At 43.8% G+C, this 16,261-nt stretch overlaps 1 protein-coding gene across 1 annotated transcript in view; it reads left to right on the forward strand.

Annotated features, from left to right (window-relative positions):
- The first annotated feature begins 13,515 nt into the window (after positions 1-13,515).
- Positions 13,516-16,261, forward strand: part of dpys (dihydropyrimidinase) — a 74,834-nt gene continuing 72,088 nt past the window's right edge. Inside the window, exon 1 of the mRNA XM_080194832.1 lies at positions 13,516-13,767. Within this exon, the coding sequence (XP_080050958.1) occupies positions 13,516-13,767 (252 nt within the window). The remainder of the gene's footprint in view (positions 13,768-16,261) is intronic.

The raw sequence follows: 16,261 nt of genomic DNA on the forward strand, positions 1-16,261 counted from the left end.
TACCTCAAACAGACCATTGTCTGCAGCAAACTACCCAGCCTTCAGGAGAACAGTGACCACAACACCACACAACCCTGCCACAGCAACCTCTGCAAGATGTACCGGATCATCGACACGGATGCCATCATCTCACGTGAGAACACCATCCACCAGGTATACAGTACATACTCTTGTAACTCGGCCAACGTTGTTTACCTGACGCGCTGCAGGAAAGGATGTCCCAAGACATGGTACATTGGGGAGACCACACAGATGCTACAACAACAGATGAATGAACACTGCTCGACAATCTCAAGGCAAGGGTATTCTCGACCTGTTGGGAAACACTTCAGCGGTCACAGGCATTTGGCCCCTGATCTTCGGGTAAGCGTTCTCCAAGGCGGCCTTCATGACACACATCGCTAAGCAGAGACTGATAGCCAAGTTCCGCGCACATGAGGATGGCCTCAACTGGGATCTTGGGTTCATGTCACGCTATCTGTAACCCCCACAACTTGCCTGGACTTGCAAAATCTCACTAACTGGACACAATACACATCTCTTTAACCTGTGCTTTATGCTCTCTCCAATCACATTGTCTATACGTTTAAGACTTGATTACCTGTAAAGACTCGCATTCCAATCATTATTTTGTAAATTGAGTTTGTGTCTTTATATGCCCTGTATGTGAATAGAGCTCCCACTCACCTGACGAAAAGGCAGTGCTCCAAATGCTAGTGGATTTTGCTACCAAATAAACCTGCTGGACTTTAACGTGGTATTGTGAGACTTCTTACACCACCTATCTTAACCAGGTCAGCTATTGGGAGAGCATGCCAATAAGAGCAGTAATAACATGGTATAGAAGAAGCGTATATGAAGTTATTTCAAGCACAAAATTGTTTATTATTGAATTCCAGTGTTCACAAGCTCAAGGTTATTTACCAACTATAATGGAACGACTGCTGTAATCATGACAAAACCCCTCTCTATCATCAATCATCTATAATGATTACAGATGATTGATTTTGATAATGTCACAGAAATGAGGAACTCAAGACCCCTGAAAAATGTTTTACTTGAAAAATATGTTGAACTATTTTTGCTCTTTCTGGTTCATTTAAAAAAGTAATAATATTGCCCACCATTTAAAATTAACTTTGCTAGTTTTTTTTAAAATTTTATTCCGGAAACTGGAAGTAGTTTGCAAAGGGACTTGGGTATTTTGTTTTCCTTACCATAAATTGGACTGGTGAGGAATCCCGATACTCTACACAGGTACAGTACCCCACCCTCCCACGTCCTCTAACCTAAAAAAGAGAGGGGCTCGGAGTGAGAACAGGTAAGTTTGTTTTTGTTTTTTGTGTGAGCTGGAAGGGCTTTGACTCACAGGGCCTAAGCAAAAAGGGTGAGGCAGGTAAGTTTATAAGTTTTTTTCTTTATTACTTTTTTCTCTGTATTTCTAAAAAGGGTAAGTATGAGTGTGAGGCCAGTATGTTGTTGCCAATGCAATATGTGGGAGGCCCTGGAGGCTCCTGGTCTCCCAGACATCCATATCTGTGCTCGGTGTGTGGAGCTGCAGTCCCTAAGGGACCAGGTTAAGGAACTGGAACTGCAGCTTGAAGACCTTTGTCTCGTTAGAGAGAATGAGGAGGTAATTGACGGGAGTTACCGGCAAGTGGTCACATCGGGGCAACGGGAAGAAGGAAAGTGGGTAACAGTTAGGAAGGGGAAAGCTCACGTGATGGACAGCACGCTGGTGGATGTCCCCCTTCAAAATAAGTACTCCTGTCTGAGTACTGCTGGGCGGGACAGCTCACCTGGGGGAGGAAGCGGTGGCCAGGTCTCTGGAGCTGAGCCTGACCCAGTACTTCAAAAAAGTAAGAAAAAGAGTAGCAAGGCAGTGTTAATAGGGAACTCCATAGTGAGGGGATCAGACAGGCGTTTTTGCGGACGCAGACGGGAGTCGCAGATGGTGGTTTGCCTCCTTGGAGCTGGGATCCGGGATGTCTCTGGACACATCCCAGACATCCTGAAAGGGGAGCCAGAGGTTGTGGTTCACATAGGTACTGCTGACGTAGGCAGGAAGCAGGAAGGGGTCATGAAAAGGGATTACAGGGAATTAGGTGGACAGCTGAGAAAGAGGAACGCGAAGGCAGTAATCTCAGGATTGCTGCCTGCGCCGTGGGAGAGTGAGAGCAGAAATGGAATGAGGTGGAGGGTGAATGCGTGGCTGAGGGACTGGAGCAGGGGGCAGTGATTCCAGTTCCTGGATCATTGGGACCTCTTTAGGGGCAGGTGTGACCTGTTCAGTAAAGACGGCTGGCACTTGAATCCCAGGGGGACCAATATCTTGGCGGGAAGATTGGCTAGGGCTACTGGGGGGGCTTTAAACTAGAAAGGTTGGGGGGAGGGAATAGAGATGAGGAGACTGAGAGCGAGGACGTTAGCTCCCAGGTAGAGAAGGACTGTAGACAGTATGAGAGGGAGGTTAGACAGGTTATGGAGAAGGGAAGTGCCTAGACCAAGGGTCTGAGGTGTGTCTATTTTAACGCCAGGAGTGTAGTGAACAAAGTAGATGAGCTTAGGGCGTGGATTGCTGCTTGGGAATATGATGTGATGGCCATTACAGAGACTTGGATGTCTCAGGGACAGGACTGAATACTTCAGGTGCTGGGATTCAGATGCTTCAGGAAGGACGGGGGGGGGAAGAGGTGGCGGAGTGGCACTGTTGATCAGGGACAGTGTCATGGCTGCAGAGAAGGTGGATGCCATGGAGGGACTGTCTACGGAGTCTCTGTGGGTGGAAGTTAGGAACAGCAAAGGGTTGATAGCTTTGCTGGGTGTTTTCTATAGGCCGCCCAATAGTGACAGGGAAGTTGAGGTGCAGATAGGGAAACAGATCCTAGAGAGATGTTTTAATAACAGAGTTGTCGTGATGGGAGACTTTAATTTCCCAGACATCAACTGGAATATCCCTAGGGTAAGGGGTTTGGATGGGGAGGAGTTTGTTAGGTGTGTTCAGGAGGGTTTCCTGACACCGCACGTGGATAAGCCTACGAGAGGAGAGGCTGTACTTGACCTGGTGCTGGCTAATGAACCAGGACAGGTGACGGATCTCTCAGTGGGAGAGCATCTTGGAGATGGAGATCATAATTCTATCTCCTTCACGATAGCATTGGAAAGAGATAGGATCAGGCAGGCTAGGAAGGTGTTTGTCTGGAGTAAGGGGAAATATGATGACATCAGGCAGACAATTGGACGAGTAAACTGGAAGGAGGTGTTCTTGGGGAAAAGTACTGAAGGAAGGTGGCAGATTTTCAAGGAATGTTTGGCTGGAGCTATGCATGACAACGTTCCGATGAGACAAGGAGGTTTAGGTAGGTCGTGGGAGCCTTGGTGCACGAGGGTTGTGGTGAACCTGGTCAGGAAGAAAAGGTGTATAAAAGGTTCAGCGAGCTAAGAGATGTTAAGGATCTAGAGGAGTATAAGGCTTGTAGAAAGGAGCTTAAAAAGGAAATTAGGAGAGCCAGAAGGGGACATGAGAAGGCCTTGGCGGGTAAAATTAAGGAGAATCCCAAGGCGTTCTACAAATATGTGAAGAGTAAAAGGATGAGAAAAGAAGGGATAGGACCTATAAAAGGTGAAGGGGGAAAAGTCTGTGTGGAACCGGAAGACGTGGCAGAGGTGCTTAATAAGTACTTTGCCTCGGTATTCATGGTGGAAAGTGATCTGGGAGGTTGTACTACAGGTTTGCGGCAGACTGAAAAAATTGAGTATGTGGATATTAAGAAAGAGGATGTGTTGGAACTTTTAAATTCTATCAAGATAGATAAGTTGCCGGGACCGGATGGGATGTACCCCAGGTTACTGTGGGAGGTGAGGGAAGTGATTACAGAGCCCCTGGCGATAATCTTTGCATCGTCAATGGAGATGGGAGAGGTTCCAGAGGATTGGAGGATTGTGGATGTGGTTCCTATTTTCAAGAAAGGGAACAGGGATAGCCCAGGAAATTACTGACCGGTGAGTCTGACCTCAGTGGTTGGTAAGTTGATGGAGAGGATTCTGAGGAACAAGATTTATGAGCATTTAGAGAAGTTTAGAATGCTCAGCAATAGTCAGCACAGCTTTGTCACGGGCAGGTCGTGCCTTATGAGCCTAATTGAGTTCTTTGAAAATGTGACTGAACACATTGACGAAGGAAGAGCGGTGGACGTGGTTTACATGGACTTCAGCAAGGCGTTTGATAAGGTCCCCCGTGCAAGACTTCTTGAGAAGGTGAGCGGGCATGGGATCCAAGGGGCTTTGGCCTTGTGGATCCAGAACTGGCTTGCCTGCAGAAGGCAGAGAATGGTTGTGGATGGCTCTTTTTCTGCATGGAGGTCGGTCACCAATGGAGTGCCCCAGGGATCTGTTCTAGGACCCTCGCTGTTTGTCATTTTCATAAATGACCTAGATGAGGAAGTGGAGGGATGGGTTAGTAAGTTTGCCGACGATACGAAGGTTGGTGGTGTTGTGGATAGTCTGGAGGGATGTCAGAAGTTGCAGTGTGACATAGATAGGGTGCAAGACTGGGCGGAGAAGTGGCAGATAGACGTCAATGCGGATAAATGTGTAGTGGTCCATTTTCGGCAGGACCAACAGGATGCAGGAGTACAATATCAAGGGTAGGAGTCTTAGCTGGGTTGAAGAGCAAAAGGATTTTGGGGTCCGGGTCCACGTCCACAGGACTCTTAAATCGGCCTCGCAGGTGGAGGATGTGGTCAAGAAGGTGTATGGTGTACTGGCCTTCATTAATTGAGGGATTGAGTTTAGGAGTTGGGAGGTTATGCTGCAACTTTATAGGACCCTTGTCAGACCCCACTTGGAGTACTGTGCACAGTTCTGGTCGCCTCACTATAGGATGTGGAAGCTATTGAGAGGGTGCAGAGGAGATTTACAAGGATGTTGCCTGGATTGGGAGGCATGCCTTATGAAGATAGGTTGAGGGAGCTAGGCCTCTTCTCCCTGGAGAGACGAAGGTTGAGAGGCGACCTGATAGAGGTTTATAAAATGTTGAGAGGAATAGATAGGGTGGATTCTCGGAGGCTATTTCTCAGGGCTGAAATGGTCACTACGAGAGGACACAGGTTTAAGATGCAGGGAAGCAAGTACAGAGGAGATGTTAGGGGAAAGTTTTTCACTCAGAGGGCGGTGAGTGAGTGGAACTGGCTGCTGTCGGTGGTCGTAGAGGCAAACTCACTGGGGTCTTTTAAAAGACTTCTGGATGAGTATATGGGATCTAATGGCATTGGAAGTTACAGATAGTTCTATGGCTTGGTAGGTATAGATATGATCAGCGCAACTTGTGGGCTGAAGGGCCTGTTTGTGCTGTAGTGTTCTATGTTCTATTAGCATCAGCCATTTATTCTAACCAGGAGTTATGGTCGCTTCTGGAGTGTCCCTGCAGTCCTGGTTTGATCAGAATGTGCTGTAATTGGATGGCTATTTTTAAGTTCTTGTCTTTGGCTCAGCAATTTACCTTACTTTGTAGTTCCTGAAGACCACTAGATCAAGAATCTTCTAGAGCAAATGTGGCCACAACTGTCAATTATTGATATCTTACAGCCGGTACCATGTAGTAAAGATCAATGTTCATTGTTTTGTTAGGTCTTGATTAATTTTAGAAATGTGCTTCAATAAGTTTTCAGCAAGTGTGGGGGAAAAAAAGAGGTTAAAATATTGTACCACAGCACTTCATTGCATTGTATTGAGACATGGTTAACAACAGAAATTGACAACTTATAAAAGGAGAAAAAAATGAAATTGCTGAGTGATAGGTAATTTGAGTTAACAGCACTTCATAGCAAATTATCTTGATTCATCACTTTGAATGTTGAGACAATATGGAGTTGCAAGTTTAAAATACGTCAACATGAAGAACCACCGTATTTAAATATGATTCTACAGAGGTTATACTAAGGCTGTATAAACATAGTATGCCATTTTCATTCCTATAATTGAAGTGGGATGCAGAAATAGGACTAGGAGCAAAGTAACCAAGCTTGACAAAATAAAGAAACTAAGCAAATTTATTGAGGGGGAAATCGTTCTAACAAACTTCTATGGAAGACAAGCAAATCACCTTTAAAGGTATATTACTGGTGTAAAGAATAAATGCCATATATAAATATGTAACAGTCAACCCCATGACTTCATCCCTAAAAAAAAAGTTTTCTTCATGTACCTTGTCAAAGTCAATCCTAGTTTTTCAGGATTCAAACTGATTTGATTATTAATTGCTATGGTTCATTAATTCAAAGATATGCAAGGGAACCTTCAGATTTTCTCTCTGCCAATTCTAGCAGCAATCCCCCCAGCCAATTGACAAGGCTAATGTGTACCAGGTGCTCTTTCAAAATGCCTTTGAGGAGGATATGATGCATAAATTTAAATTGAAAGTTGTAGTATTCAGCAAGAAGACTGATCCTTAAAGAAAATTTTGCAGCAGTGAGAGAGTTTGATGTTTCTGAGAAAATACATAGAGACTGGAGAAAGATGTCTACCAAAGTAACAGATATTCTGAAGAATAAATGTACCAGAAGAAGACCAAGCAAATGGTTTACCAGGATGTTGCCTGGTATGGAAGGGCTGTCTTACGAGGAAAGATTGAATGAACTTGGGCTGTTTTCCCTTGAGAGACGTCGGCTGAGGGGGGATCTAATAGAGGTTTATAAGATTATGAAGGGGATAGATAGAGTAAATGGTGGTAAGCTTTTTCCGCTATTAGAAATGGATAGAACGAGGGGTCACGGGCTTAGGGTGAGGGGGGCTAGGTATAAGACAAATATTAGAGGGCATTTTTTCACGCAAAGGGTAGTGGGGGTGTGGAATGCACTGCCGAGTAAGGTGGTGGAAGCAGGCACGCTAGGGTTGTTTAAGAGTCACTTAGACAGCCATATGAGCGGGCTACATATAGGGGGATATAGTAGGCCTTACTGAACATTGTAGGCTTGGGAATACATTTTGCCTCAGGAATGTTAGTCTTTGCCTGTTTAATAATGAATTTTTTTGTCTCCACAGGCATTTAAGTCCAGCAAGGGGCATGCATGCGGCAGGTTGTAGTGGGCTGCTCTTGGACGTTGCTTCGGGAGTTGCCTATTGCTTCATGTCGTTAGTGTGCTTAAACTGGACCATCTCGAGGGCAACATGACAGCTCAGAGACCATCTCTGTTGCTGTGCGGACACATGGATTTGGGCCTGTGTCTGTGGGAGTTTGCACGTTCTCCCCGTGGTTGCGTGGGTTTCCTCCGGGTGCTCCGGTTTCCTCCCACATCCCCCAAAGATGTGCTTTTAGGCTGATTGATTGGGTACTAAATTGTCCCTAAATTGGACCTCCCTGATCCTCGCACGTTAGGCGTAGACTAAAATCAGGAATAGGTCACAGACAGTAGGACGGCGGCGTGGGCTCGTTGGGCCGAAGGGCCTGTTTCCCGTGCTGTGTTGTTCTTTGTTCTTTGTTCTTTGTCTCGCCTGGAGAAAAAAGTGCACAATGGGTTAACAAGAATTGGCAAAATGGTCATATTATCATTCACAGAGCCATCTGGTTCTATGCCCTCAGAGAAATGAAGAAAGATGACATTCCAAAATGTGATCTTGCTGGTTGATGCACAACATTTGTAAAAAGGCCCAATTTAGTATTATGTCAAAACATGAAACTTTCACAGTATTTACCTGATCTCGACATTAAAACGATCAAATTCCTCATTTTGTCATCCACATCAAGAGAGCCGTACATGTTGATAGGCCTGCATTAAAAAGATGGATGAAATACCAGTGAATTTCAACATACCAGGAAACGTGTCTTTCTGAAATTTGTCTAAATGTCCTGATGACTGGCCATGTTGGTTCCACCTCAGATGCTAGACGGCATAAGTTTTAAGCCAATGCTAGTTAAGGTGAAAACTCTCAAAGTTAATGTCACCCACGTTCACAATAAAGGATGGGTGGATGAAAGGATGATTACAAGAAATGGATCAAGGAAGTGTGAAATTTGAAACCCGGGAATGATCTTACTGTTGTGCCCTGTGGGGCGAACTGGTAAGATCCCAAGAGTCAAGAAATTGATTTTCACCTCTTTTGATCTTAGCACCAGGTATCAAGTGAAATCAGCCTTGTGCCTGAAAAGGGCGCAAAGCTGTTTGCAATATTCAAATTATATTTAAAATGGAATTTAAATACATATGAGACCTGGACGCAATCATCCTGGCTTACTTTCCTCTGTAGCCATGCGAGTGCAGGATCCCACCTGGCACAGAAATCATCATAGAATCCTACAGTGCAGAAGGAGGCCATTCGACCCATCAAGTCTGCACCAACCACAATCCCACCCAGGTACTATCCCCATAACCCCATGCATTTACCCTAACTAGTCCCCTTGACACTAAAAGGCAATTTAGCATATCAAATCCACCTGACCCGCATATCTTTGGACTTGAGGCCTAACCAGTGGAACCGGAAGCCATCGAGTCCCTCTGAGAGTTTGGGGACAGAAGAGTTCCCCTTTGGGCAGCACCAGCATGGCATTGCAATCCTGGCACAATGACAATGCCCACCAAGCACTGGGCAGTGCCAATGAGGTGAGGCCTGAGGGATGGACAACTCAGAGAGGGCAGTGTCTGAATGGGGCAGGCCAATCAGGGGAGAACACTGCAGTTTACAACCATGGTCGGAAGGGAAACACTGCAAACTCTGCAACTACCGACTGGATGGTCCATGGGTGGGTGATCAGTTCACGTGGGAGTGAGTGGATGGATGATCGGTTTATGCAGGGTGTGGGGGATCGGCCATGCAACCCCGCAATGGAGGGGAGGGGAGTGCAATCAGCCGCAATAGTCAGCAATAGCTGGGGGAAGGTGAGAGACAGTTCTGTGCAGTTGCGTAGAACACAGAGATGTGAGCATGCACACTGGTGCCCTCTGCTGTATTCTGACAGCATTCAGTGACTTAAGCCGTGCCCCCTCCCCTACTGGCAGAAAACAGATCCTGCATTTTTTTTCGCAGAGTGAGATAAGATTCAATTTTTAACCCCCCCCCAAAAGTGTGATTCTCTTCTGTTTTCAAGCTTGTTCGGTTCTCAGAATTTTTTTGGTAAGATCATATCCCCCCGCCCCTCCAGGACTATGCAAAGGAAAACATGCTCATCTGGAACATGTTCAAATCCCACCTAGTCAACAATAAAGTCTGTAATATGTATAAATAAACTCAAGGACAGTATCCGGGAGATGTACAACAATTAGATGTTGGAATGTGAATTAACATTCATTAAAGGTGGAAACATGTCAGCACCTTCACTAGCACCATTATGCAGTGGAATCATGGAACTAACTTGATCCCAATATTGTCAAGAAATACATTTTTAAAATGTGGAATAGTGAATGCACCCAACAGAGATATGAAGAATGCTACTGATGTAGAGGAGATCACCCCTAGGAGAGATGTAAATTGAGGGAAGCTACATGTTATGCCTGCATAGAAGGGGACACATTAGGAACAATACAAAATTAAGCAGAGCCTATAGGAGAAAGAAATTCCAACTCCAGTACACTGTGAATAACCTGAAAATGATTGAAGTTACAGGTTAAACAACATTAGGGTAGACAAGACAATCCCAGTTATGAATATATTGATGGTAAACGGTCAGCACTTCAGTGTGGTAGCGTGCCCCTTTAAGAGCAAGCTCTATCAGAGAGTCAATGCTCTCTCAACAGGTCAAATGACTTCATTTTGCATTACAGAGTGTCAATGATTCTATGAATAAATACCCACTGAGACTTACACCAATATACTCTGCTACTCTTCAGAGTCACATTAGTGTGTGCAATTTTCCAGTGCACAATGGAAAGTTTACTACAGAATGTACCAAAAGTGGTCATCTATTTAGATGAGGCACTGATTACAAGGGCATCCAAAGAGAAGATCTGGCAAATTCAAAGAAGTTTTAAGGAGAGTTAAGGGCCAGAGTGAGAATACAAAGGGAGAAATCTATATTCCAGGCTCATAAAGTAACATACGTAGGGTTCAAAGTGGACACAAAAGTGCTGCACCCTGTGGAGGAGAAGATAAAAGCAACTAAGAAAGCATCGACCCCCTCCAGAATTGAAATAATTTTTTTTAAGAAAACTGAATGACGATGGAAAATTTATTCCTAATCTTTCTACAGTGTTGGCACTCTGACAGACACTGTTCAAGAAGCACAGATGTAGCACTGAAAACAGCATGAGAAAGAAGCATTGCTTGAGAAAGCTTATTCTCAAATCGAAAAACTAACCATCATCTTCAGACTAAAGAAGTTCCATCAGTGTGTTTATGGATGGCATTTCATAATAGTTACGAACCACAAACTCCTCTTGGGTCTATTTAAGGAGGGTCCAATGTTGGACACTGTTGCTGACAGCATACTAGTACACTTTCCGATTTAGGCCAGGCATACACATTACCTTTAAAGACCTTCATTTTTTTAATCTACTTGCTGGTCACCCTTCTTTGCTACTTACTACATTACAATAGGGCTCCTTGATGCCATGATCAAGCAAATGCTGTCTCGATGTCAACAGCAGTCATCTCACTTCAGCTCTGGCATTAAGCTCTTCTGTCCACTTTCAACGAAGACTGTAATGAGATTAGGAGTTGAATCACCCTGACGGAACCCAAACTGAGCATCTATGAGCAAATTACTGTTGCTGCTAGATTAGCTCTGTTGATGACCCCTTCCATAACTTTGCTGATGATTGAGAGTAGGCTGGTGTGTACATAATTGGCCAGGTTGTATTTGTCCTGATTCTTACGTGTAGGACATACCTGGGGCATTTTCCACATTACTGGGTAAATGCCAATGTTGTTGCTGCATTGAAACAGCTTGGTTCAGGGTACAGTGAGTTCTGTAGCATGATTTTTCAGTATTATTGCTGGAATATTGTAAGGACCCATAACCCTTGCAGTACCCAGTGCCCTCATCCCTTTCTTGTTATCCTGTGGAGTTAATCAAATTGACTGAAGACTGACATCTGTGATGTTGGAGACTGTTGTAGGGAGGCTTAGATCATCCACTCAGCAATTCTGGCTGAATGTTGTTGCAAATGCTTCAGTCTTATCTTTTGCACTGATGTTCTGGGCTCCTCCATCATCGAAGATGGGTATATTTGTGGAGTGTTCTCCTCCAATGAGTTGTTTCATTGTCCGTCACCATTCACAGTTGGATGTGGCAGGACTGCAGAGTTTAGATCTGATCTGTTGGTTATGGAATCACTTATCACTGTCTGTTACTTGCTGCTTTTAGGTGTGCCTGATATTGTTCCTAACATGGCCTCCTACACTCTTCATTGAACCAAGGTTGATCCCCTGGTTTGGTGGTAATAATAGAGCAGGAGATATGTCAGACCATGATGTTACAAATAGTGGAATACAATTCTTGCTGGTGCTGAAGGCCCACAGCACCTCATGGATGCCTAGTCTGAGTTGCGAGATCTGTTCCAAGTCCATCCCATTTAGTATGGTGGTAATGTCACACAACACATTGGAGAATATCCTCAATGCAAAGAAAAGGACTCTGTTTCCACAAGGAGACACTGTGTATTGACAGATGCATCTGTGGCGGGCAGGCTAGTGGGAGTAATGTCAAATATGTTTTTCCCTTTGTTGATTCCCTCACCATTCTGCTTCAATATTAGTCTAGTAGCTATGTCCTTTAGGTCCCACCAAGGTCAGTCTGTGGTGGTACTATAGAATCTTACAGTGCAGAAGGAGGCCATTCAGCCCATTGGGTCTGCACCGACAATAATCCCAACCAGGCCCCACCCACAATACCCCATGCATTTACGCCAGCCAGTCCCCCCAACACTAAGGGGCAATTTAAGAATGGCCATTCCACCTATCCCTCACACTGGACTCTAGGAGGAAACCAGAGTACTGGGAGGAAACCCACACGGAGACACGGGGAGAATGTGCAAACTCCACACAGTGACCCAAGGTCGGGAATCGAATCCAGGTCCCTAGAGCTGTGAGATAACAGTGTTAACCATTGTGCCACCGACTGAGGCACTCTTGGTGATGGACACTGAAGTTGCCAAGCCAGAGTATATTATGTGCCGTTGTCATCCTCAGTGCTCCCTCCAAGTGATGTTCAACATGGAGGGATACTGATTCATCAGTGGAGGGGGGATAGTACATGGTAATCAGCAGAATGTTTCTTACCCTTGTTTGACCTGGTGCAATGTTGATTCTCAGGGCAACTCTCTCCCAATTGGTGTACAAAGGAATCTGGTGTCCTTGTCCATAAGTCACTGAAGGAAACATGCAGATGCAGCAAGGTAATGGGAATGCTATCAGACTTTATCACAAGAGGATTTGAGTACAGGAGTAGGGAAATCTTGCTTCAATTATATAGAAGTTTGGTTAGATCACACCTGGAGTATTCTGTGCTGTTTTGGTTCGCTTTCCTCAGTAAGGATCTTATTGCCATAGAGGGGGTACAACAAAGACTCACCAAATTGTTCTGGGAATGGCAGACCTGTCATATGAACAGACATTGGGCAAACTGGGCCTGTATCCTCTAGAGTTTCAGGGAATGAAAGGTGATCTCACTGAAACCTACAAAACACTTAAAAGAATAGATAGGGTAGATGCAGGTAAGATATTTCCTTTGTTTAGAACTAGGAACTAGTCTAAAACCAGGTGACACAATTTCAAAATAAGGGGGAAACCAATTAGGTTTGCGATGAGAAATTTCTTTACACAATGGATTGCAAATCTTTGGAAAGCTCTAACCCAGAGAGCTCCTTAATTGAGTATGTTTAAGGCAGAGGTTAATATTTCTGACTAACAATAATGTAAAAGTTAGGATTTGTGAATAAAAGGCAGTGCGGCGTTCAATCAGTCATTATTGTGTTGAATTTAAGAGGACTTGACGGGCTCAATGGTCCACTATTGTTTCTATAGAGGAGATTTATAATGCTCCCAAAGGATTGGGAGGATTTTGTACTCAGCAAAGGATGCGCGCAAAATTGATAAAGAAAACAATAAGAATAATCAAAATTAGACAAAAAACACATTTTAAAAATTCCAGTTAATGCATATAAAGTAATGTGGCACAAGCTTACACACATTCTAATGCATTGTAAAAGGGACTCTGCAGAAAGGTCATCCAGATTCGAAACACTGACTCTGTTCTCTCTCCACAGATGCTTTCACACCGGCGAAGCGTTTCCAGCATTTTCTGCTTTGCGCTCTAACGCATGGCAACAAGTCAGAAAACCCCACTCACAACAGCTGGGGTGGAGCAGGGCACATGCGCACTGGGGCCGCTGGTGCGTGCAACCCTCGTGCAGGTAATGCGCATGTGCTGCAATGAGGGCGCGTGCGTGTAGGTGTGAGCACGCGCAGTCGACGCTTCTTACTGTCGACATAGCCGCGAAGGCGGGACCGTTATAAAGGGGTCTCAGCGGAGTCAGGGGAACAAGTTCAACTGTCATCGGTGCGTCCGTGAGGATAGACGTGACAATGAGTGCCGGCAATGGGATCCTGATTCGTGGCGGGAAGGTGGTGAACGAGGACGGCTCGTTCCTAGCTGATGTTTATGTTGAAGACGGGCTGATCCAGGCTGTGGGCAGCGACCTGTCGCCCCCTCAGCTGGGGAGAGTGATTGATGCTACCGGCAAACTGGTGCTGCCGGGGGGCATCGACACCCACACTCACATGCAGTTCCCCTTCATGGGCTATCAAGCTGTGGATGATTTTTATCATGGAACCAAGGTACGAAACTTTTCCCTCGCAGCCTCCCGCCCCCAAAAATGATAAACTTTGTTATAAAAAATAAAGTCACATTGCACAACAGTTCATATAACTGAAGGTGCACTATAATGGTTCAAGTTCTTGGTGCTTCAGTATAACTACACGTGAAACCAAAGTACAATTCCACATGTGAAGATTTTTCTGTGCTCTTTGTTTTGACATTGTCTTTCACAGTTATTAATTTGCATGACTCACTCGTCCTTTTTAATCTTGTTGTTGGATTAATCTTGTGATATATTCTACTTGAAAATGTCACCTCTGAATTCTCAAAGATTTTAGTGTTAGGAAATGAGTGAGATCAGCGCAAAGTTCCTGCGCTCCAAAAAATGTGCTGCAGATTGCGCTGCGATTATTTCCTGACTTTCTGCTGAATATGTAAGCATATTTACAAACTTTAATCCTTTATACACCTGCACAATCTCTTGCAATATAATGACAGTTTGTATTTAATGAATTATTCTTTGGTGTATTTGGGAGTTAATCACGTACAGCTTTATTCATTTAGTTGAAAATTAATTTGTCACCAAAAGTAATTAAAAGCAAAATACTGAGAATGTTGAAGTCTGAAATGGGAACAGCTGGAAAAACTCAGCAGCCATGGCAGCACTTGTGAAGAGAGAACCGGTTAGCAAAAATAATAAATCCACAAATGACTGACTTGATTAAAATGATTGAAAACGACTTTAAAATGTACTTGAGTTTCATTGATCTATGCTATTTGTTGATATGAAGAAACTTACCTGATGGTTAATGAAAATAAACATCTTCTCCAGTGGGCCAAATCTCTCAATTTCCACCTGGGGTGTGAATTGTGTGGCAAATTGAATTTTGAATCTCCACTCCAGCAGTGGTCCTTGATGTATCAGGGTTAAATTAGGCTAATAGAAAACACAATCATGGTTTGAGAATGCTAACACAATACTGATTTAAGAGTGAATGATCTTAAACTGTAGAAAATGCTGACAAGGGACTGTCATTGTAAAATACGTATCTAACTGAATAAGTATTCCTCATTTAAACATGTATGTTGAATTTGTAAAATAGATGCAGTTTGCTTTTAAAATACATTTTGTAAACTTCAGCTAACAGCAAGATTCAGCAGGGCTTGATATGAGGTGGTAGACAGAGCGTTCATTCCTTAGGTCAGTGGGTTTACTGAATGTGGTCACTTTAGCAACAGTTGCCGGGAACAAAATGGCTGCCAATGCCACCTTGATGAATAGAACTGTACAGCTCAAAGCTAATAACACAAGTGCAAGACAGACATAAAAGAGTCACCTGGGTTTGAGTCTGTGGGAATATTAACTTTAACCTTTGCTGTTTTGCTAGGCAACCAAGGGGGTTAACATCCAAAATTAAGGACAAATAAGTTCTCATGAGATCAGGATGTAAATTGTTATTGATTGGAGTTGGTGACAAGGATAATGATTGATTTGTATTAATGTTTACTGAATTATGCCTACCAGAAGGATGGGAAAATGATTTTGAGAATGTATAATTGCCCTTGCAGAGGCATTGTATTTCAGGGTCTTAGAATCAGTACACTGAGTTTGTGAGTCTCTATGTTTAGCTTAAGTTTTAGCAATACACTACCTCAAGAAAAGAAAACTCCGGTCAAAAGTCCTTACCACATGTTGCCATGCCCCTTTATTGCCCTCTCAAACACTATCTAAACGATAATAGGGCAAAGTAGAAAAGATTGCAAATTTCAAGTTTTTAGGTTACTAACAACCTATCCTGGACCCCCCCCCGTGCCGACACTATAGTTAAGAAAGCCCACTAATGCCTCTACTTTCTCAGAAGACTAAGGAAATTTGGTATGTCAGGTACGACTCTCATCAACTTGTACAGATTCCATGCAGAAAGCATTCTTTCTGGTTGTATCACAGCTCGGCATGGCACCTGCTCTGCCCAAAACCACAAGAAAATGCAAAGGGTTGTAAATGCAGCCCAGTCCATCACGGAAACTAGCCTCCCATCCATTGACTCTGTTTTGGAAAAGCAACCGGCATAATTAAGGACCACACGTCCCCTGGACGTACTTTCTTTTACCTTTTTCTGTCAGGAAAAAGATACAAAAGTCTGAGGACCGACCAACTCAAGAACAGCTTCTTCCCTGCTGTCAGACTTTTGAATGGACCTACCTCGCACTAAGTTGATCTTTCTCTACATCCTAGCTATGTCTGTAACACTACATTCTGTATTCTTTCCTTTCCTTCTCTATGAACGGTATGCTTTGTACAGCATGCAAGAAACAATACTTTTCACTGTATATTAATACATGTGACAATAATAAATCAAATCAAGATATATAAATGTTGATCTTTTCACAGTCACTAACTCTGATGATGCATTATACAGTATCACAACCATATATAGAAGAAGTTTCTCTTGCTCTCTGTTGTCCTATCTGTTGTTCTGGATTTCACTCTAAGGAAATCATCCGTTTCTGCCC

This window comes from Carcharhinus amblyrhynchos, chromosome 8 (assembly GCF_965287045.1).
Source record: "Carcharhinus amblyrhynchos chromosome 8, sCarAmb.v2.hapA, whole genome shotgun sequence".
Lineage (NCBI taxonomy): Eukaryota > Metazoa > Chordata > Chondrichthyes > Carcharhiniformes > Carcharhinidae > Carcharhinus > Carcharhinus amblyrhynchos.